Source organism: Hoplias malabaricus, chromosome 8, assembly GCF_029633855.1.
Source record: "Hoplias malabaricus isolate fHopMal1 chromosome 8, fHopMal1.hap1, whole genome shotgun sequence".
Lineage (NCBI taxonomy): Eukaryota > Metazoa > Chordata > Actinopteri > Characiformes > Erythrinidae > Hoplias > Hoplias malabaricus.
This window is the reverse complement of record NC_089807.1, coordinates 12077644-12101866: the sequence shown is the minus strand read 5'-3', so window position 1 is coordinate 12101866 and position 24223 is coordinate 12077644. Positions and strand designations below refer to the sequence as shown.

Here is a 24223-nt window from a genome sequence, read left to right as displayed (position 1 = left end):
GGAGCCTCCTGCTACATTGCTGGGCCCAATAAAAGCCACTCTTCTTCTTTTTATTCACTCTGACCCCCTCTGTGGTGGGTAAAAGGGCAAGTGCATGCTGTGGTTGACCCAGGCAGGACCTATAGAGCCGTGGAAAGAGATTGAAGGCGGATCAGTTGAAATGAGACAGTTAAGGCACACTCAGAAATGACAGTCAGAAAGTATGCTTCAGTGCTTCAGCTTATAGGGGAAACAATAATAATTTATAAATTTTCACTAACACGTGTTTTCATATAGATTTGTATTGTATTTTGGTCCATTAATGAAAGAGGATTTGTTCCCAGATCATGTACAAAATACTTTTCAAATTTACTTGACAACTCATGCATTTATATTTGAATAGCATTTTTGTACATTAAGACAGCAAAGGTTTTATTCTCGTTCACCAAACCTTTAATCAAGGTGGAACTTAAAATGTGTATGTATGAACAAATATATATATAAATGAACATGTATGTCTGAGGGCAGCACAGTGGCACAAGAGGTAGAGTCACTATCACACAGGGTCCTGGGGTTGTGGGTTCGAACCCCGCTCTGGGTGACTGTGAGGAGTTTGGTGTGTTCTCCCTGTGACCCCGTGGGTGCTACAGTTTCCTCCCACAGTCCAAAATCACACACTGCTATGTGGATTGACTACTGAAAAGTCTCCATAGGTGTGAGTGTGTCTCCCTGACAAGAACTGGCGCCTCCTTCAGGGTGTGTTCCCACCACTGGTTCCCTTGCGACCAGTGGTTCCGGGCAGGCTCCAGACCCTGAACAGTTGCAGAAAATGAATGAATGTTCGAACACCCCCCTCCAGTTTGTATTCCCGCCTTGCGCCCAATGATTCCAGGTAGGCTCTGGACCCACCGCGACCCTGAACTGGATAAGTGGTTACAGATAATGAATGAATGAATGTTCGAACACTTCACATTGTCACATCACAGTCAACATGCAGCATGTTTCTGTCTGTTCTGCTATATGTTTATTTCAATGTGTAAATCATAAAAAAAATCATGACTTTATTAACATTTCAGACCCTGTTTTAATCATTAGTTACATCTAAAGGTTGCATTGCAATTAAAATCAGGATCTATCTATCAACGAGCCAGAGGTGGCAAATTCATTTTATTAATGTTTTATATCAAGTCAGGTTCAAGTGTTACAACATAGAATACTAAATGGTACATTTTCAAAGCACAGGAGAAGCAAACAATGCAAGTAGAAAAAGAGGGTGTTGGGGGAATACAACAACAAAAAACAACAACAATAAATACAACAACCGAGCCCCCGTAATTTTAAAGAGAGTGTGTGTGACAGCATATGCAAGCTTAATTAACTGAATGAATAATTAAATAATACAAGAAAAGAGAACAAGATCTCCAGGACACCAATGCATCCACCTGAACTTCTCAATTATCCACACATGCAAGAAAATGGTCCCAAATTCTGTGATCAATAAATCCCTCCTACAATGTTGTTTTCACATTATTCTTTAAAATGTTAGGTCAAAAATGTTGTCTGTGTCCTAAATGCAACTGCACTGCACAGCACGTAATATTGTGTTTATTGACTTGTTTGTTTAAATAAGAATGAACATCACTAATATTTTGACCACTAACTCTGTTCTGTTCCCTGTTTTTTGGAGTTGTTATGTCAATTTGTTTGAACATTTTTAGGACATTGAAACGTTTTCTATTTTCCAGTTCTTATGTCTGAATATACTTAATAACAAAGTTTTTGCTCAATGTCCATCACTCTTTAAAGGTTTTAACCGCATAATTGCGCTATTATATTTTCATGAATTCAGTAGAATAAAGTGGCCTTAATATCACAATAATATTGTTTATCACAATAATGTCTGTGACAATATATTAATCACAAAAAATAGCTATGCTGCTCTTGTAAACATGATTTTTAACAAAAAATAACACGTCTCTTGAGAAAAGAATGCATTCTAGCCCGAATTACCCAAACCTGCCATCTGGTTCCACCTTAGGAACCATCTAAGAGATATCTGAAATAATCATGCCTCTTAAATCTCAGTTTTTAGTTTGTAGCAAATGCATTTCCCAAAAAAAAAAGAGGTTTATAAAGATATAATACTGATTAACCCTTAATCCAGTACAAAATAATTAAATCTAATACAAAGATTACCATCTACATTTCACATGATTTTTTACAGCTTTACGTAAGGCAAACAGGAAAACACGACTGCAGAATTTATAGTTCATTTAGTTATATTCTTCAAAATATTCCTTAAAAAAAAATAATTACTTGATTATTAAAATTGTTTAGCAGTAAATAAAAATAGATGTTTTATCACACAGACAAGAACTGCAATATTAAATATTAAAGCACTGTTATTAGTTATTGTAAAAGTCTGTATGTCACAACAACTAAAATGGAAAATTTTAAACTAAAGGGTAAACAGGAAATGATTTGTGTGGAGGACAGACACACACCTTTTGCCAAAGATGCAACCTCACCTTTATCAGAATCCTTTCGTTTAAAGTACACAGTTTTAAAAGTTACAGTGAACAATTGTAATGTCTCTGAAAATCATCCATATGACACAAAAGATATAAGCAAGGATATTACTGCAGGAGAGTAAGAAACAGGTGGATGGAAGGAAAACTTACAGACAGAAGAGGGTTTAGTGTTGGAGCCAAGGGACATGCACATCGGTCAGTGTCTCTTTGTGGCTTCAACTGATGAACACACTCACACACTCACTTTCTCTCGGCAGTGTTTGCTAAACGTTTGAATGCTGAGCATAAAAAGTAATAAAGTGTACCAGAATCAATTATCCAATGCTAAAAAGTGTGCTAATCCGGTTAACTGTATCAGTCGTTACCACATCAGTAATTCTCAAAAACCTGATTATAACACTTAGTCGTCAACAAAGCTTGTGTTCCACCAACACAGAGTGTAACTCTATCCATTACAATCACATAGCAACTACAGAAATGGACTCATTACCAAAATCAATGTCAAACGCTAAAAAGATATAATCCAGCTAAAGTTCGCAGCTCACTTATCAGTAACGACCTGATTGTAATAGTCTTTATATATTTTAAAACATGCCAACTAATCGATTAGCTGAAATTTTACAGATATTTTAAAATAATCATTATTTGCAGCTCTACATATCTGATGCTGACAGTTTTGGTGGTCTACCATGCCTTCCATGGTTCCTATTTTTTATTTTTATTCATACTTTTTATTTCTATTTGTGGCAGCGTATATATTTATTCATATTTATATTACTTGATCAGTGCATGTTAGTGTGCCATGTATCAGCCACATCAGCATGACTGGGGATAATGATTTGAAAGACCTGATAAGATGTCATTGTGACTTTTTTTTTTAACACTGCTACAAGTTGAATGGTTTAAGTGGTGTATGTTGTGTTTGTTCCTAGGGGATTTTATGATATTGAATGGGCTTAACTCTAAGGTGTTTTCTGAGCTGTTACTCTGGGGTTGCTATGGTAATGCAGGATGTGTAAGAAGACTTGGAAGACTGCAAAGGACATAAAGGATATGGCTTGAGCAGGGCCTGAGGCTGTTAGGTGTGTGGGAGATTAACCTGTCAGTGAGATCAGAAGAAATCATATGTGAATTGATTTTTGTTTGATGATGTTTTATTAAGTCAGGGAAATACTAATTACTTTGGGTCATTTGATTGCTCCAAATTATATGAAGCTTGTGTTTGCCAGTGGATTCTTGGTCTAGCATGCTCCTACCAATATCATTAGTATGATCATTTATTCTATGGAAAACAAGAATGTGGCCTACCAGTTTTTGCACTATTTGTCCATTAGTTGGGTCAGATCAAACTATCAATAAAGCTCTTTCTGCAATTTCCTTTAAGATGATCAGTTTCTATTTATAGGATGAGAATCTTCAGTTGAAGCTGAGGGCTTATTCCTCATTCAGGCCACAGCAGTGTCTTCGTTGGTGGTTTTGGGGCAGGCCCAGGGAGGCTGGCACTGTTCACTGTAGAAAGAACCAGTCCACCATAAACACTCATTATCACCTCGTTTCACTTTCATGGTTTACTGGACCACACTGATTTTGTTTGACTGAAGAACAGCAAATCCACATCTCTCACTAATACATGTTTACCTGTCTGTTGGCCAAACGGTGCAGTGGCAGTTTTTCTGGTTTAGCTTTGGGGAACACTGCTATGTAAGATTGTAATTATTTATTTGTTTAAATTGTTAATTATTTTTATTTTGCCTTTTAAGATTGGCATAAGTCCCTGTAATACCAGCTAAAAAAAACAGATCATTTAATTATTGTCTGGCCTGTTTTCTCTCTCTCTCTCTCTCTCTCTCTCTCTCTCTCTCTCTCTCTCTGTCACACACACACACACACACACTCCTAACTTATATAATTGTTGTTAATGATTTAATTACATATATTTATATATAAATTGATCATATACATTGCAAATTCAGGTCCAGAAATGAAAAGTTCTTCCTAGTACTGCCCTGATACCACTGAACCTGGCTTTCCTGCATTTAGAATTAAATCCTGATGGACGAAGATGAATGATTTTATGAAAAGTATAGTCATTTGGAGGATGTTACTAGTTTTATGCTAACCTAATTATGTTATACACGGCTCACTAGCTAGAATCTATATATGCTTTAAATAATTGTCAGGAAAAGCAGAACAGAGTTGGGTCTAACCTTTCAAGTAGGGTTATTTTCAGCTTCTGTAATGGTTACTCATTAATGGAAATATTAGCTGGTAGAATAATGCTCTGCTGCATTTAGCTCTTTTGACAGCACAGGCTTTCCGCAATTATACCCCCACGTCTCTCAACATGGCTGCCTAGACGCTTTGTTGCTTTGCTTTCACTGCCTGGACTACGATGTTTTGTAGGAAGTGTTTTTTTCCCCACATTGGGACATCATTAACATTTTAATTAATTTATAATAATAATAATAATAATAATTATTATTATTATTATTATTATTATGGTCCCACTATATTTTAAGTGTCTCTAAAAAGTGTGTAGTTACACATGAACAACTTATGCAACAACAATGTAACTACTGACGAATTAGTACCCGTTAAAAATGGATTACAGTAGTAAAGCTTATGTAATTACGTTTGTGTATCAACTTCATTACATTCGTAATCAGACTGGGACAAGATTTTTCTTTTCTTTAGCCTTTTCCGGCAGGTATGTATTAACTTACATTAAGACTTTAAACTGGATTTGCTATAGTTTCTAACATTTAACTAATTTTTGTTATTGTTGAGACTTTGTAACCAGTTTCAGCTTAAACCGTTCTGTAATGTGATAGTAGAGCAGATGTCCATAATTTCACAATGTAACATTTATGAAATTATTTAATGTTTATTAATGTTATTAAATTATTTAAATTCTTGTTCCAGTCTGATTGCCAATGTAATTACACATGAATTATTACATGTGTGTAATTTCATGAGAGAGAATATGCAACTATGAAAATCCACTTGTGTAATTACAAAAGGCAAAACTGAAGATGATACACATATGTAATTACTTAAGCTTTACTACTGTACTCCATCTGTAACAGGTACTATTCATCAGTAGTTACGTTGTTGTTGCATATGTTGTTCATGTGTAACTACACAGTTATTAGAGACACATAATATAAAGTGAGACCTTATTGTTTATTTATTTATTTATTTACACACCCACGTACACAGTCACAAAAGTATTGGAAAAGTATCAGAAGAGCAGAAATGGTGAATTAAAAGATAAAATTTTTATCAGGATTTCATTTCAACTCCTTGGCTTTTTTTAATCACCTTTGCAGGGCATAGCAACTTTTAATACCACCAGTACAGTTCATGGAGCAGCCGTAATGAGATTACATTGTTCCATGTTTGCTAAAGGACAAATTATGAAGTATTTTGACGTCAAATCTTTGAACGTTGTGACAGTCCTCAAGCACAGTCAGAGTTGGGAAGCATTGTTATATTGAAGCTTGAGTGAATATTACCACATTTTAACATCATATGGACCACTATAGTGGATAGTAAAGTCTGTACTGGCATTATAAACAGCAAGACGTTTCCTGTTGTGTTTATAAATTTACAAGGTTAGTATTGCTCCACGCCACTCTCACTGTAGTTTTACTGATCACTGATCTGGGTGTAGGGCGGCACGGTGGCGCAGCAGGTAGTGTCGCAGTCACACACTTCCAGGGCCCGCTCCGGGTGACTGTCTGTGAGGAGTTTGGTGTTCTCCGTGTGTCTGTGTGGGTTTCCTCCGGGTGCTCCGGTTTCTTCCCACAGCCCAAAAATACACGTTGGTAGGTGGATTGGTGACTCAAAAGTGTCCGTAGGTGTGAGTGAATGTGTGAGTGTGTGTGTTGCCCTGTGAAGAACTGGCGCCCACTCCAGGGTGTGTTCCTGCCTTGCGCCCAATGATTCCAGGTAGGCTAGATTTACAGCGACCCTGAACTGGATAAGCGCCTACAGAACAATCTGGGTCTATTTCTGCTTTGTAACCAATGATTCTGGGTAGGGTCTGGATTGAATAAGTGGTTACATGAATGAAAAGCATTTTTAAAGTAATTAATTTTAATAAAATGTAAAGTTTATAATACTGACATCTAATGTTTGAAAAATTAACACATTTTTGTTTTGAACCGATTCTTTGCATTTGGAATCAATTAAAAAGAAGCTTGTCAATGGCATAAAATATAATACATTTTGAGATACCTCGTCAAATTATTGTATATTTTCACACTGAATTTACAACCCCAGTTCCAAAGAGTTGGGCTATGTGCCAAATGAAAATAAAAAGAAAATGCAATGTGCAAATAATTTAAGCCCTGCATTTAATAGAAAAATTGCAAATGTAGCATTTTAAATACTGAAATTGAAAAGGTTTGGCCAATTTATAATTTGATGCCAGCAACATGTTCCACGTTTTTTAATAACACCCTTTAAGCATTTTTGAACTGAGGAAACCTGTCACTGTTTTGAAACTGAACTGTTGTCTTTCTAGCTGGTCATAGTTTCAGTTCACGTGCTCATCTGCTCAGGATCTTTGCCATAATTTTTTTCATTTCATAACGCGCCAGTTGTTTTCAGTGGGTGACAGGCCTTGACTAGTTTCGTCCCCGACTCTTACTATTTCACATTTTGTCAGATCACAGGACACTTTTCCACTTCACCTCAGTCCATCTTAAATGAGCTTGGGCCTAGAGAAGGCAGCAGGAATACTGGATGCTGTTTATACATGGTGTCTTCTTTGCATTTGCGTTTGTGGATGCAGCGACAAGCTCTTTTCACAGACAGTGGTTTTGGGAAGTGTTTCTGAGCCCATGCAGTGGTTTCAACTACAGAAACGTGTCTGTTTTTAATTTAGTAACGACTGAGGGCCTGAAAATCACAGCCATAAATAGATATTTCTCTGGCTTCTCTGAAACTTTTTATGATGTTATGTGATGAAATCCCCAAGTTCTTTACTAATTTTAGTGAGAAACTTAATCTTTGAATTGTTTAACTGTTTGCACACAGTCTTTCACAGAGTGGTGAATCCCTCTTTAATTCTGAAATATTTAACGTTTCTTAGAGAGTCATTTTAAACCCAATCATTTCACTGAGTTACTACCAGTTAATTTATTTTTTTATTGTATGGTCTTCCGGTTCCCAACTGGAGTGTGTTGCTGACATCAGTTAAAAATGGGCAAATATTGTTTAAAAATAAAACAAATGTCCCAGTATCAATATTTTTAAATGTTTAAATGAATTCGACATCATTATTTGTTTTTTTTTTTGGTTTTATTTCTGGAAATGGGGTTGTAAATCTGTGATGTACATTGCATGCGGATAAGCTTCGTGTGATTTATTAGAATTAAACTTTCAAGGTTTAAGAATTTTCAATCTTTATTAAGGTTATACTGTGTGTGAAATTTCCCCTCTGCTAGTCTTCCACAAACACATACTATTAAGAAACAAGTTGTGTAAATTACATAGACTATTGTCAGGACTGCGGGGCGGACAACGGAGGTGGACGCACACGCTAAAACACATTGACTTTTATTTACAAAATATAACAAAACAGAAAGAGACTGGCATAACAGACAGAAAAGAAAGACTGAGACAGAGAGACTTGGACAGAAGGACAATACATGGAGTGAACTAAACTGAGATACAGATACAGACAAACCTGGACTGAGATGACTAAATAGACAGAGAAAGCTAAGCAGACTAACCTTGACACAGAGAGCTAAACAGAGATCTAAACCTGAACACGGAGAGCTAAACAGACTGAACGGTATTGACAGATAACGAGAGACACAAGGAAGGAAACAGACAGAAAACAAACCGAAGCGAGGGACAGACAGACTGGACTGAGCAACATGATACCGGAAACAAAACGAATGACCGACAACCAGGAAGTGACACATGAGGACTAAAATACCAAACACAGACAACGGACACCTGGAACAGATAACGAGGGGGACACTGACGAGGACAAGGGCGGAGACACAAACAATAACAAACAGAGCCATGTGCTAAGTGAGAACATGGCGGGGAAAAAAAACAGACACGACAGGACAAGGGCATGACAACTATATGCATACATCAGATAAAATGATATTCAAATATAATGTTAAATGAAATATAAAAAATGTCATATTTTATGCCATTTTTGGAAATTCACACAAAGAATTCTAGTAAGAAATATATATATGTGTACTTACACACACACACACACACACACACTCAATTGGATCATGTGTGACAAAGCATTGTTGGCAGCCTGACAAAACTAGACTTTCCTGGTCTTGTTAAAGCACCATGTGCAGTTTTACACCAAATCAAATCTCTTTTTTGTACGATTACTTCTGCACATTGGGGCAGATCCTTCCTGTAAAGGGTAAGTTTCTTTTTCTGCTAAAGCCTTGGGGTTTTTTGAAATGTTGTGTTGGTAATATCTGCCGTGCACTCTGTGGTGGGATCACACCCTGTTGTGTGAGAAAGTGAATTGGTCAGGATGATTTTGTGAAGGGGCCCGAGGCGGGTGTGGGCAGCGTGGGATGGTGACGTAGTGACCGTGGGGAGGAGAGAACCGACAGTGATGATAACCTAATGATGATTTTCTGCGCAGATCCGTGCTCAGCTGTGGATTCCACACTGATGATGTGGCTTTGGCTGCGGCAGCATAAATCAAGGTCTATTTCCCCCCAGAGACACAGGCACCCTCCCTGCATGCTCCGTGCCAAAGTGGAATATTCATTCCCATTAAGGCAAGATGGACATGTTTGCAGAGGATCCTCAATTTGATATAAAATATGTATTAAACGGCTTAAAGAGGGATTATTGGTAATATGTCTCCGAGAACTTCAGTAGTGAGGATTCAGCTGTATGTATAAGCAAAGCAAGTAATGTTATGAGTTATGAGTGTGAAAGTTTGTTTAAAAAAGTAATGTGTGTGTGTGTTTGCATTTGGTTTGATATGTGTTTGCATATGTGCATTTGGGTCAGTGTGATATGCCTTGTAACATAACAATCCTCCAGAGAGGAAGAGGCAGGCACTTTTCAGCTTGGCTGATTTCAGCCAGAATCAATCACTACCTGAACTCTCCATTCCAGCACTTTCCATAGCTCTCGCTCTGCCTGCTGGGGAAATATCTCTTTCCTTCTGCGTGTGTGTATGTGTGTGTGAGTTTGTGTGTAAAACAGAGAGAAGCACACTGAGACGTTATAAAGAACCACTGTTGTGCACTTTTGTGATAAAATGTGATCATTGCGTATCCTGATTCCACTTATTTTGAACTATGTTAAGTTTCTAATTTCTATTACACCTCATTGTTTACTAACATTTAGTTGTAGTCATGATTTTTTTAAAAAATGGGTGTAGTTTTACTCTACTCTAGCCAGTGTAGTCTTATTTATTTGACAGCGGGTTTGTCAGAGTAAAATGCTTGTATTGGACGTTTGTGTATCCTCTCTGATGAGCATATCTTACGTAGTACTTTCCTATCCCAAACCATTCATTATTCATTCAAATAAAGTCAGTAGAGTCCTATATAAACCCCCCTCCCGCGTGCACCATGTTCTCCATGCAAATGGGTTATGTCAACATATTGGTACAATTTTCTTCTTTGCATTTATTTCATTTACTGCACTAAACCTCTTTGTCACATCATAACGATAATGTAATAGTTGATGTAACGTTTCTGAACCTGAGTGATGATGTTGGGAGTAACCTGAATTGTCTTGAATCCTCTGGTGATACAGAGTGGATGGCAAAGTCTAAAGCCTGTGTAAATGGCTGGATGAGAGAGTGTTTAATCAGAGCTTAAGCTCACAATGCCAGGCACTCTCCATTACCTGTTTGTTTGTGGGTTTGATACTCACCTTTAATGACTTCCTAATCCTTTTAGTGCTTTCATTATTTGAAAGCGATCACACTGCGTGACAGGGATTCAGTACACAAAGGCATTCAGTACACAAAGGCATTGCTGTACCACGAACACAGAAACACACACACACACAAACACACACACACACACACACACATACGCGTTTTTGTGTAATTTCAGGACACCAGACAAACTACCTACAAATGGGGACATCCCTTTCTGGAGGTTCCAGAAACAAATGAAACCTATTTTTGTGTTTCATATAATTCCCATATGATGTTTATCTGTTGATTTTTTCTGTATGTTCTTTTTTAAAAAAGTTCCTATTTTTCTGGTTTATGTGAAATTATGGGACACTTTCGGGTTTATGTGAACTTCCAGGACATACAATACACACACTTTCAAGTCTGCTACTACCAACATAATGGGGACATGTTAAAAGTTGGGACTTATTTTACACATGGACTACTGCAAATCAAGGACACAACAATTATAGGGTGTATCATAGCTTTCAAGGTGATGTATGGGCATGTTCTTAATTTTTTTATAATCTTAGTAGTTCAATATTCTAAAATATTGAAATGATTTATTCTAACTGTACATGTAGTGTACAGTTAAACTAATCAGACATATTATCAAAAAAAAAACATTTATTTGAATTTCCAACACAAGGTATAAAACAAAGTGCCACAGTTTTACAGCAGATTCTATAGATCACATGCATCTACATTTTGGTGGATGTTTAGTTTTTTACATCTGGAAGCTGTCCTTCACACTAAAATTTCCTGATGAATGAGCAAATAAAAATACTACAAAATGGAATAAAATATTTTACATGATCCAAAGAAGGATTTTATCCATCTCTTCTAAAGTGAATGCATGGGGCATTTTTTTGGACAATTACAATGTATTCACTTGGAACTTTGCATTGTGTTATTACAATTATGTTATTAATAACAATAGCTATAACAATAATAAAGCATCTATTTTTTTATATTTTATTATTATTATTATTTTATATTTTTTACATTTACTTTTATATTATCCTTCAGCCAATAATATATTGTATTAATAACGAGCCTAAAAAAAATAATACATGGCTCAATCCACTGCAAATTTTCTCTCTCAAACAATTAAAATAACAAATAGCATACTGGTGAATGGTGAACAGTGTAAGTATTCAATGACGGTTATATACTGAACAAAGAAGGTTTAAGAATATTGCTGGCTGAACTTTACCAACTTAAAAAAAACTGCATAGAACACATCTGATATGTCAGAATAAAAAAATAAATGAAATGACAACGTCTCCTTCGTTACATTCATACATTTGTCAGCTTACAAAGTCAGTATTTTACCCACACAGTTTTCTTTTGAGTGCCACTATTCTGTTCTTCACATAGTACTTGATGGCCACCCAGTCACGGTTTCTGAGAGCATCAGGTTCAGACAGCAAGCATGAGAGACAGTCTTTCTTACCAGGGACTCGGCCACTCTTTATACAATGCATTAGGTGTTTCTCAACAGCATGTACCTCATCATCTGACCACTTCTTCCTGCTTTGTGGAATGTCTGTTGACAGAAATGAGATCTGAGTCACAAAACACAAAATGTACATAAAAACAAATTAATATTAGAGGGGCATGGAGTCAATCAGTCTGTGGCACTGCTCAGGTGTTATATGAGAGCCCAGGCTGCTCTGATAGTGGTCTTCAGCTCTTCTGCATTGTTGGGTCTGGTGTACTGCATCTTCCTCTTCACAATACCCCATAGATTTTCTATGTGGTTAAGGTCAGGTGAGTTTTCAGACCAATTAAGAACAGGGAGACCATGGTCCTTAAACCAGGTACTGGTAGCTTTGGCACTGTGTGCAGGTGCCAAGTCCTTTTTGAAAATGAAAACTGCATCTCCATAAAGTTGGTCAGCAGCAGGAAGCATGAAGTGCTGAAATTCCCTGGTAGACGGCTGCGTTGACCTTGGACCTCAGAAAACACAGTGGACCAACACCAGCAGATGACATGGCACCCCACACCATCACTGACTGTGGAAACTTTACACTGGACCTCAAGCAACGTGGATTCTGTGCCTCTCCTCTCTTCCTCCAGACCTTGATTTCCAAAGAAAATGCAAAATTTACTTTCATCAGAGAACATTACTGTGGACCACTCAGCAGCAGTCCAGTCCTTTGTGTCTTTAGCCCAGGGGCGAGACACTTCTGACAAGTGTCTTGTTCAAGAGTGGCTTCACACAAGGAATGCGACAGCTGAAACTCATGTCTTGCATATGTCTGTGTGGTGGTTCTTGAAGCACTGACTCCAACTGCAGTCCAGTCTTTGTGACTCTCCCCACATTTTTGAAAGGGTTTTGTTTCACAACCCTCTCCAGGGTGCGGTTATCCCTATTGCTTGTACACTTTCTTCTGCCACATCTTTTCCTTCCCTTCGCCTCTCTATTAATGAGCTTGGACACAGAGCTCTGTGAACAGCCAGCCTCTTTAGCAATGACCTTTTGTGTCTTCCTCTGTTTGTGTAAGGTGTCAGTGGTCGTCTTTTGGACATCTGTCAAGTCAGCAGTCTTCAACATGAGTGTGTAGCCTACAGAACTAGACTGAGAGACCATTTAAAGGCCTTTGCAGGTGTTTTGAGTTAATTAGCTGATTAGAGTGTGGCAGCAGGTTCAATATTGAACCTTTTCACAATATTCTAATTTTCTGAGAAACTGAATTTGAGGTTTTCATTAGTTGTCAGTTATAATCATCAAATTAAAAGAAATAAACACTTGAAATATCAGTCTGTGTGTAATGATGAATATAATAGGAAATGTTTTCCGGTTTGCAAGAGCACTGTTCGTTGCCTGACGTGGTTTTCCTCACACAAAATTATTTTCTCTGCTCGCAAATTTTTTACTGGCTCCGCTGGTATAGATTAGGCTAAATTTAAAATAAATAATTATTAATAAATAATTAAAATAATTTTAAATAAAAATTCCCCAAGGATGGAATTCTCTCGCCTGGGTATGCTCCGGACCCACCGCGTCCCTGAACTGTATACGAGGTTAAAGGCAGTGAACGAATGAATGTGTGAAACTGAAAATGTTCTAGCTTTCCCACTGTTACTAGCACTGTTCTAAGCCTTCTAATGGGTTACGTGCAGTATGATTATAGCTGAGCACTTGGGAGTGTTCATTCATTTATTTATTTATTATTTTTAATTCTTGTTAATTCATCTTTTTACTCTTTTTGCTTCTTTAAACGCTTGAGGAGGTAATGCCATAAGAATGTTTCAATAACACGACAAAGACATCATTACATTTATGTGGTAAGGAAATGTTATTGTTCCAGTGAAATCTTTCCTTGTGAATTTGAGTAATGTGAATACTATATGTGCATATATATGTTGTATAGTAATGAACAATTGGTGCATTCAGTCTATATTTTAGAAGGATGTCCTTGTCACAGTGTGACAATGTTAATATCACAATAAATAGAGATTGATCAATATAGAAAACTCTTTCATGAAATTTTTTTTGGCCATATCGCCCAGCTCTACTTGGTTGTGTGTTTTAAATGGATAAGACGGGAATAAGTGTTTCAAAACAAGTTTAGTTTATAAACCTAGCGCTAGCTTTAGCTTCGCATAGCTGTTTAAGATGGAAATGAATATTCAATAAGTAGCTGGAGACTCTTAAACAGACCCATTTAAGGTGGAACTAAACGCTTAAATACAAAAATTGTGAATAGGATGCAAGGATCTGCCTTTTAAACTGATGATTACGGTTGAAGGGAAAATAACACCAGCCTTGTCTAGTCTAAATTTTAATGTGGTGTAGATATTACTTTCTTGTAAATGCAGGGAAAATGGTGGTGGCTCTTTATATTTTTGCCCTCCCCTTAAGTAGGTAAATGTTTAGTGACATCACACGGTTTGTTTGCTTTAAACAGATAAAGTGGAATAACAGTTGCTTCAAAAAGCTTAAAAGCTATAGCGCTAGTTTCGGCTTTTAAGGTGAAACAGAATTCAAGAACCTGGCGAATAACGCCAATATGACTCATAAACCGACACATGTAAGGTGGAACAAAATGTTTGACTACAAAAATTGTGGATAAGATCTGCCTCCTAAACAACATTTATGGTGGAAAGGAAAGTTGATAAGTAACACCAGCCATGTCTAGTGGAAATATTTCAGGTGGATTTGGACAGATAAGTAAATGTGTATAATGGAGGGAAATCACGGCCACGTTCACTTATTTTGCGTAGATATAGATGTTATAGTGAATCGATGAACACTTTTCTGTGTAAATATGTTGATTATGGCACACTCTTCTTGTCTCTTGCTTGTTCGTTCAGTTTTCCTCAAACTGGCAACTGCTCGAACTTCACGTCTGAAGAGGAGGGGGAGGAGCTCTCCCCACTGTATTATAGTTTTTATTTAAATGCTTCGTGTCCGTATTACAGATTGCTTCTTTAAAGTCAGAGTCACTACATTTTTTTTTGTTCAGTGTACCAGCACAACACACACTAACACACCACCACCACGTCAGTGTCACTGCAGCACTGAGAATGATCCACCACCACATCACACCTGCTCTGTGGGGGTCCTGAGCGCTGAGGGACAGGGGGGTAAAAAATATTCAGAATAACTGAAGAACTACAAAGTGCTACTGTGTGGTCAGTGGAACTGGGTGAATGGGCAGAGTGTAGAAAACTGGAGGACAATGAAGTGACCAGTTGGTCTATGTGCCATAGAAATAAAATTGCAAGATTGTTTTCCCTTACCATTGCTTTGTGTTGAACTTGGTTCTTGTAGATGACTTTGGTCAGAAAAGGATTCTGAGATTTTCTGCTTTTCTCCTTTTCTGTTATGCTGATCTAAATACAAAATAAATACATACAATTTACACTAATGTAAATCACCAGCCTACAACTTTTAAATATAGTGCTTGTACAAAATAAGACTATTTCAAAGCCATCCTAAAACTGCAAGCCACATACTATAGTATACATTATATTTGGCCAAATGCGTTACACCATATACTTTTTTTAATGTTAAAACCAATTTAATTCATGGTGCAATATAATCTATAATTCTGATCAATGCACAAGCACAATGAAACAGCCTACTCCAAAAACACTAATCTGGAAATGTCAAAATAGGTATGAACGCAACAACCACATCAGAGTGCTTTACCAGGCAGAGAGGAAGAAGATATGTTAAACAAAAAGATCAGACAAAAAAAAAAAAAAAGTCACTCAAGACTGAATATATAATTTTGGCCTCAGCTATCAAATATACAACTTGTTAACCTAAGCTTACCATTTGGATCTGAGGTGCGTGGATTTTCTAAAGTTGATGGCTGAGGAGCTCTTGGGCTCTGGCTTTCCGGAAGGTCTTCTATCTCTGCCTCATCACTTGACGTATTAGCATCAGTGTCTTCAATTTCATCTAATCACGTATAGAACTGGTTAGTGAAAATGATCTTGCAAAATACAGGAGTATCAAAAACATTTCACTTTGCCAAATTATCATCACATTAAATGACCCACTGGACCTGATCTTACTGCACTTCCTAAATACTAGTTTTATAAATAAATTTTATGTTCCTCTACCTTTTGGATCAATTACGATGTCATCCAGCTGAACACCCTGGATTTCTGACAGTGCCCCTCTCTCCATTGCGATAAGAAGCTTGCTCATTTTAGCAAGTTGCAAAGTACTTTCAGGCAGACGGTAGTATTGACGATGAATCCTAATGTCATGACCCAAAAAGTTGGCAAGCTGATCCATTTCATTTTCTTTTAAATTTAACACTGTTGACAAAGTTGCAATCTGTTTACGTAACTTTGTTGATGAAAGAGCTGTTGGATTTCTTGCACCACAGGCTTCTGCATACTCACGCAAAGCATCCGATCCACGATAAGATGAGAGAGCATTTGGACGTGCAAAAAGGTGTACATTCTCACTTGGTACCTGACAAATTCTTCTTTTCTCAATGAGGAGATCCATGCAACTGACCATCTCTGGTGTCAACAGTACCGGCACCATCCTGCCCCTCTTTCCACGAATTTCCACCCTTTGAAAATGTTTACAGAGACTCTTTTCAAAATCGCTAAGCCCAGTTGCCAGGTCTTCGTGAATTGGTGACTGTTCTCTTGAAACATAGGACTCTAGTTTCAACCTTGCTGTTTCTCCACCCCTCCTTCTGTTAAAAAGTATGACTCTGGTAAGTGTCAGTTTGCATAAGCTTGCATAGCTTTTGACATCAGAATTTTCCTTCAGAGCATTCTTATATTTCTCCATCTCTGTTTTTAAAAAAGAATGCAACGTCTTCACATCTTCAGTGAATGGCAAAATTTGTGGCTTGTTCATTTTTGCCTCATTGAGGGTTGTTCCTGCTGCAGCTGAGATTGATTCGTTCCATTTATACTCTTGCAAAACTCTGAAGTTTCGCGCATCCTGAGCAAGCTGCTCTTGTCCCACCATTATTGCATTGCATTCCACAGAAGTTGCAATTTTTGCTAAACTATGGCCAAGTTTTAGAGCGAGTGAAGGAGTCTTGTATGTATTTGTTTCCTCACAGTGTCCAGCAACACTTCTCACTGCTTTGATGACATGGGGGAAATTGGATGGCAATACAAAATCTTCCATGCACTTCATAGGTGTCATTGTTCTTGCCTCAAACAGCAGACGTCCTACTTCTCTCATTTTTTGTCGAATGTAATCATTTTTTGTGGAACTTGGGTTGAGTTTGTTGAACATCTGTTCTCCCAACAGAAGTATGTATTTATCTTTCCTGATCAAATCAGAAATTTGATCATGCTTCATTTGGCATACGACTGTTTTCCAAAATCCTTTGGACAGATCGGGAGAAGGGGCAAATGCCATGTAACTGAGTGACTGCACATGCTTTTTGCCAGTGCTAGACTCATTAATACTGGAATTCTGTGGACAGTTTCTAATGTGCCTCCAAAGTGACTTTCTTGCATACAGACCCTGGCAGTGGATGCAATGTGTAAAGTCATGAGTGAATGCAGGTTTTTTAGGTCTCCTACAGGCCACCAAATCACCCTTACCCTCACTGGATACAACAGCATTGTGCACAAAATTTCCTCTGCTTATTAACAAACGCAGGCGCACTCGCCTCTCTTTTGATTTTTTATCAAAGCTGAATGCTTTAGCCACATCTGACTCATTGCGATGTACATACTGCAGATGCCTTGAAATTTTAGAGAATGGCTTCTCACAATATAGACAATACTGCTGCTTCTTATATCTCCAGCCTGTATTTGAGGATGGCATTGATGCTACATGAACAGAACTCTTGTTTTCTGTTTCTGTTAGAGAGATTAGATTTGAGGTGCTGACATTATTTCTTGCATTGCTGACCTCACTCTGGGTTCTGTTGTGTGGCTTGGATAATTTCATTTTGAGGTCACTGTTGTTTATGTTGACTTTCTCTTTGTTTCTCTTTAATTTCTTGTGGGAAACATGACTCTGAGAATCAGATGTGCTACAGCTAGAAGCCTCAGAAAGGTCACCATCTACATGTGGATCATAGTCGTCGTCACTATCCGTGTACTGCGAGTAGTCAGAGGAATCATCCATTTTAGTGAAAATCTATGAAAATGAAACCATAATTGTTTATTGAGCCATGAAAAAAACAAGTTTGGAGCCTTATCTTAAAAGACAATTCATTTTTCAACACAATAGTTAATGTTAAAAAGCCCATTATAGCTGATTTCTAACAAACCTGTCTTATAACATCTATTTGTGCTTCTAGAATTTCTGCTCTGTTCTTATGAGGCACGCAACAAGGCTGAAAGTAAAACAATAAAAAGCAAAATCCTCATCTCGAATTGTACTTTTCATAGAGATTTCTCGTGTAAAATAACTCTAGATGCTGTTTCTCTGCTGTGAGCAGAGAGAGAGAATCCTAACAGTGGACAGAGACATTTTTTCTTTTTTGTTTTTTTTTTTTAAAACAGGCTTCAGAAATGCATTAGATCAGTTCTGAGCACGCAAAACTACTGAAAAGCAGCAAATGATGAGGAAACATCCTCAGAGTTGTATATTAATAAAGGTGTGTTTCGATTAAAACCGTGAACGCCCCCTTTAACTACACCAAGATATTTTAGCCCAAAACAGTGCTGGAATTTTGGTGTCAGGACAATCGTTGGGTAAGGGCAGCACTGATGTAGTAGCCCTTAATGGAAAGAAATACTGAAATGCCTAGCTTACTATTATATGAAAATAGGTTCATTTTTTACCTGTGAAGCAGTAGCCTCCACTTTTGGCTCCTCGGTGGCCAAAGAAGTTTCAGGTTCAGCGCCGTACTTGGCAAGCTTTGCGCTCCGTATGATTCTGCTGTCAGTCTAAATGAATATAGGCATAGTAATATTAAAACAATAACAGAAAATGACCACAAAACTGACTATTAAAATCTAAAACAAGGATCAACAATAATTTATTCAAAGTGATTTACGCCAAGGTGTAAAATTAGGACACAACACACACCCCGTTTCTGGTACAGTCCAATGTCAGGACATTTGAGACTTCCCTCAGGTCAAAACATTTTACCCCAGAAAAGCCTTGGAGCATCATTATTAGGACAGTTATTTAATATTATTATTAAACTTAGTTTATAAATAGCTGTCCAAATAGAGTGTATGGATAATCCATTTCTACCTGTGCTGCCATGATTTCTGCTCTCCGCTCATGAGAAATCAGCGAAAGATCCGGACCTTCAGGTGATTTGTTAATGTTTTTGTCCTGCAAGGTGTGAGACAAAGACCAGTCAGACATTTCATGCTGCTTACTTTCATTGCTCATGGGAAAAAAACAAAATGACAACAATAAGGACTAAGAGAAGCAACAGCTTTCATTTTGGCAATATCGTTCACGTCATGATGCAAAATTAGGACCCGACACACACCCTTTGTCTGGTACGATGCAAATTCAGGACAATTTAGATATTAAAAGGGGACGTCTACGATTGTGGGGAAATGCTGTTCTCTCTGGTTTGTTTACACTCAGAAGCTGTGCGTCTTTTAAGGTGGAACAGTGTGTTTGGGGAAAAATAACTGATAGTACGCAGCTGAAGTTTGACTTGTCTGTAAGCTTGCTTTCACTATTTGAATTACCACAGAAACCCATATGTAACTCGAGCTGTAGAGTTTGTAATAATGTCGGTATGTGTTTTATTTCATGCAGTTTGCCATCTCCTGAATTTGGACAGTCCACCTTAAGAAATCCAAAACAGTAAAAATAAGTCAGTGTTACCCACCTATGGAACAGACACAGAGCATCATCCTCATCTCGAATTGTACTTTTCATAGAGATTGTATAGAGATTTCTCGTGTAAAATAACTCTAGATGCCGTTTCTCTGCTGCGAGCAGAGAGAGAGAATCCTAACAGTGGACAGAGACATTTTTTCTTTTTTGTTTTTTTTAAAAACAGGCTTCAGAAATGCATTAGATCAGTTCTGAGCACGCAAAACTACTGAAAAGCAGCAAATGATGAGGAAACATCCTCAGAGTTGTATATTAATAAAGGTGTGTTTCGATTAAAACCGTGAACGCCCCCTTTAACTACACCAAGATATTTTAGCCCAAAACAGTGCTGGAATTTTGGTGTCAGGACAATCGTTGGGTAAGGGCAGCACTGATGTAGTAGCCCTTAATGGAAAGAAATACTGAAATGCCTAGCTTAGTATTATATGAATATAGGTTCATTTTTTACCTGTGAAGCAGTAGCCTCCACTTTTGGCTCCTCGGTGGCCAAAGAAGTTTCAGGTTCAGCACCGTACTTGGCAAGCTTTGCGCGCCGCATGATTCTGCTGTCAGTCTAAATGAATATAGGCATAGTAATATTAAAACAATAACAGAAAATGACCACAAAACTGACTATTAAAATCTAAAACAAGGATCAACAATAATTTATTCAAAGTGATTTACGCCAAGGTGTAAAATTAGGACACAACACACACCCCGTTTCTGGTACAGTCCAATGTCAGGACATTTGAGACTTCCCTCAGGTCAAAACATTTTACCCCAGAAAAGCCTTGGAGCATCATTATTAGGACAGTTATTTAATATTATTATTAAACTTAGTTTATAAATAGCTGTCCAAATAGAGTGTATGGATAATCCATTTCTACCTGTGCTGCCATGATTTCTGCTCTCCGCTCATGAGAAATCAGCGAAAGATCCGGACCTTCAGGTGATTTGTTAATGTTTTTGTCCTGCAAGGTGTGAGACAAAGACCAGTCAGACATTTCATGCTGCTTACTTTCATTGCTCATGGGAAAAAAACAAAATGACAACAATAAGGACTAAGAGAAGCAACAGCTTTCATTTTGGCAATATCGTTCACGTCATGATGCAAAATTAGGACCCGACACACACCCTTTGTCTGGTACGATGCAAATTCAGGACAATTTAGATATTAAAAGGGGACGTCTACGATTGTGGGGAAATGCTGTTCTCTCTGGTTTGTTTACACTCAGAAGCTGTGCGTCTTTTAAGGTGGAACAGTGTGTTTGGGGAAAAATAACTGATAGTACGCAGCTGAAGTTTGACTTGTCTGTAAGCTTGCTTTCACTATTTGAATTACCACAGAAACCCATATGTAACTCGAGCTGTAGAGTTTGTAATAATGTCGGTATGTGTTTTATTTCATGCAGTTTGCCATCTCCTGAATTTGGACAGTCCACCTTAAGAAATCCAAAACAGTAAAAATAAGTCAGTGTTACCCACCTATGGAACAGACACAGAGCATCATCCTCATCTCGAATTGTACTTTTCATAGAGATTGTATAGAGATTTCTCGTGTAAAATAACTCTAGATGCCGTTTCTCTGCTGCGAGCAGAGAGAGAGAATCCTAACAGTGGACAGAGACATTTTTTCTTTTTTGTTTTTTTTAAAAACAGGCTTCAGAAATGCATTAGATCAGTTCTGAGCACGCAAAACTACTGAAAAGCAGCAAATGATGAGGAAACATCCTCAGAGTTGTATATTAATAAAGGTGTGTTTCGATTAAAACCGTGAACGCCCCCTTTAACTACACCAAGATATTTTAGCCCAAAACAGTGCTGGAATTTTGGTGTCAGGACAATCGTTGGGTAAGGGCAGCACTGATGTAGTAGCCCTTAATGGAAAGAAATACTGAAATGCCTAGCTTAGTATTATATGAATATAGGTTCATTTTTTACCTGTGAAGCAGTAGCCTCCACTTTTGGCTCCTCGGTGGCCAAAGAAGTTTCAGGTTCAGCACCGTACTTGGCAAGCTTTGCGCGCCGCATGATTCTGCTGTCAGTCTAAATGAATATAGGCATAGTAATATTAAAACAATAACAGAAAATGACCACAAAACTGACTATTAAAATCTAAAACAAGGATCAACAATAATTTATTCAAAGTGATTTACGCCAAGGTGTAAAATTAGGACACAACACACACCCCGTTTCTGGTACAGTCCAATGTCAGGACATTTGAGGCTTCCCTCAGGTCAAAACATTTTACCCCAGAAAAGCCTTGGAGCATCATTATTAGGACAGTTATTTAATATTATTATTAAACTTAGTTTATAAATAGCTGTCCAAATAGAGTGTATGGATAATCCATTTCTACCTGTGCTGCCATGATTTCTGCTCTCCGCTCATGAGAAATCAGCGAAAGATCCGGACCTTCAGGTGATTTGTTAATGTTTTTGTCCTGCAAGGTGTGAGACAAAGACCAGTCAGACATTTCATGCTGCTTACTTTCATTGCTCATGGGAAAAAAACAAAATGACAACAATAAGGACTAAGAGAAGCAACAGCTTTCATTTTGGCAATATCGTTCACGTCATGATGCAAAATTAGGACCCGACACACACCCTTTGTCTGGTACGATGCAAATTCAGGACAATTTAGATATTAAAAGGGGACGTCTACGATTGTGGGGAAATGCTGTTCTCTCCGGTTTGTTTACACTCAGAAGCTGTGCGTCTTTTAAGGTGGAACAGTGTGTTTGGGGAAAAATAACTGATAGTACGCAGCTGAAGTTTGACTTGTCTGTAAGCTTGCTTTCACTATTTGAATTACCACAGAAACCCATATGTAACTCGAGCTGTAGAGTTTGTAATAATGTCGGTATGTGTTTTATTTCATGCAGTTTGCCATCTCCTGAATTTGGACAGTCCACCTTAAGAAATCCAAAACAGTAAAAATAAGTCAGTGTTACCCACCTATGGAACAGACATAGAGCATCATCCTCATCTCGAATTGTACTTTTCATAGAGATTGTATAGAGATTTCTCGTGTAAAATAACTCTAGATGCCGTTTCTCTGCTGCGAGCAGAGAGAGAGAATCCTAACAGTGGACAGAGACATTTTTTCTTTTTTGTTTTTTTTAAAAACAGGCTTCAGAAATGCATTAGATCAGTTCTGAGCACGCAAAACTACTGAAAAGCAGCAAATGATGAGGAAACATCCTCAGAGTTGTATATTAATAAAGGTGTGTTTCGATTAAAACCGTGAACGCCCCCTTTAACTACACCAAGATATTTTAGCCCAAAACAGTGCTGGAATTTTGGTGTCAGGACAATCGTTGGGTAAGGGCAGCACTGATGTAGTAGCCCTTAATGGAAAGAAATACTGAAATGCCTAGCTTAGTATTATATGAATATAGGTTCATTTTTTACCTGTGAAGCAGTAGCCTCCACTTTTGGCTCCTCGGTGGCCAAAGAAGTTTCAGGTTCAGCACCGTACTTGGCAAGCTTTGCGCGCCGCATGATTCTGCTGTCAGTCTAAATGAATATAGGCATAGTAATATTAAAACAATAACAGAAAATGACCACAAAACTGACTATTAAAATCTAAAACAAGGATCAACAATAATTTATTCAAAGTGATTTACGCCAAGGTGTAAAATTAGGACACAACACACACCCCGTTTCTGGTACAGTCCAATGTCAGGACATTTGAGGCTTCCCTCAGGTCAAAACATTTTACCCCAGAAAAGCCTTGGAGCATCATTATTAGGACAGTTATTTAATATTATTATTAAACTTAGTTTATAAATAGCTGTCCAAATAGAGTGTATGGATAATCCATTTCTACCTGTGCTGCCATGATTTCTGCTCTCCGCTCATGAGAAATCAGCGAAAGATCCGGACCTTCAGGTGATTTGTTAATGTTTTTGTCCTGCAAGGTGTGAGACAAAGACCAGTCAGACATTTCATGCTGCTTACTTTCATTGCTCATGGGAAAAAAACAAAATGACAACAATAAGGACTAAGAGAAGCAACAGCTTTCATTTTGGCAATATCGTTCACGTCATGATGCAAAATTAGGACCCGACACACACCCTTTGTCTGGTACGATGCAAATTCAGGACAATTTAGATATTAAAAGGGGACGTCTACGATTGTGGGGAAATGCTGTTCTCTCTGGTTTGTTTACACTCAGAAGCTGTGCGTCTTTTAAGGTGGAACAGTGTGTTTGGGGAAAAATAACTGATAGTACGCAGCTGAAGTTTGACTTGTCTGTAAGCTTGCTTTCACTATTTGAATTACCACAGAAACCCATATGTAACTCGAGCTGTAGAGTTTGTAATAATGTCGGTATGTGTTTTATTTCATGCAGTTTGCCATCTCCTGAATTTGGACAGTCCACCTTAAGAAATCCAAAACAGTAAAAATAAGTCAGTGTTACCCACCTATGGAACAGACAGAGCATCATCCTCATCTCGAATTGTACTTTTCATAGAGATTGTATAGAGATTTCTCGTGTAAAATAACTCTAGATGCCGTTTCTCTGCTGCGAGCAGAGAGAGAG

The 24223-nt window shown here is 37.8% G+C and overlaps 2 protein-coding genes across 3 annotated transcripts in view; one reads left to right on the top strand and one right to left on the bottom strand.

Annotated features, from left to right (window-relative positions):
* Positions 1–24223, top strand: part of kcnq5a (potassium voltage-gated channel, KQT-like subfamily, member 5a) — a 216459-nt gene that overhangs the window by 37081 nt on the left and 155155 nt on the right. The window lies entirely within an intron of this gene.
* LOC136706166 (uncharacterized) lies at positions 10563–18770 on the bottom strand. The gene is made up of 5 exons (XM_066680119.1): positions 18673–18770; positions 16015–18022; positions 15722–15850; positions 15184–15276; positions 10563–11980 (listed from the first exon to the last, which is right to left on the bottom strand). The coding sequence occupies exons 2-5, from the start codon at positions 18008–18010 to the stop codon at positions 11763–11765; spliced, it is 2436 nt and encodes an 811-aa protein (XP_066536216.1). The 5' UTR covers positions 18011–18022; positions 18673–18770; the 3' UTR covers positions 10563–11762.

Excerpts from the sequence above, each read along its gene's own strand:
- LOC136706166 (XM_066680119.1), bottom strand. The coding sequence starts at position 18,010 with ATGGATGATTCCTCTGACTACTCGCAGTACACGGATAGTGACGACGAC. Across the intron at positions 15,851-16,014 it reads CATCGTAATTGATCCAAAAG|ATGAAATTGAAGACACTGAT; the intron begins GTAGAGGAACAT and ends ATACGTGATTAG. Across the intron at positions 15,277-15,721 it reads ACGCACCTCAGATCCAAATG|ATCAGCATAACAGAAAAGGA; the intron begins GTAAGCTTAGGT and ends TTTTGTATTTAG.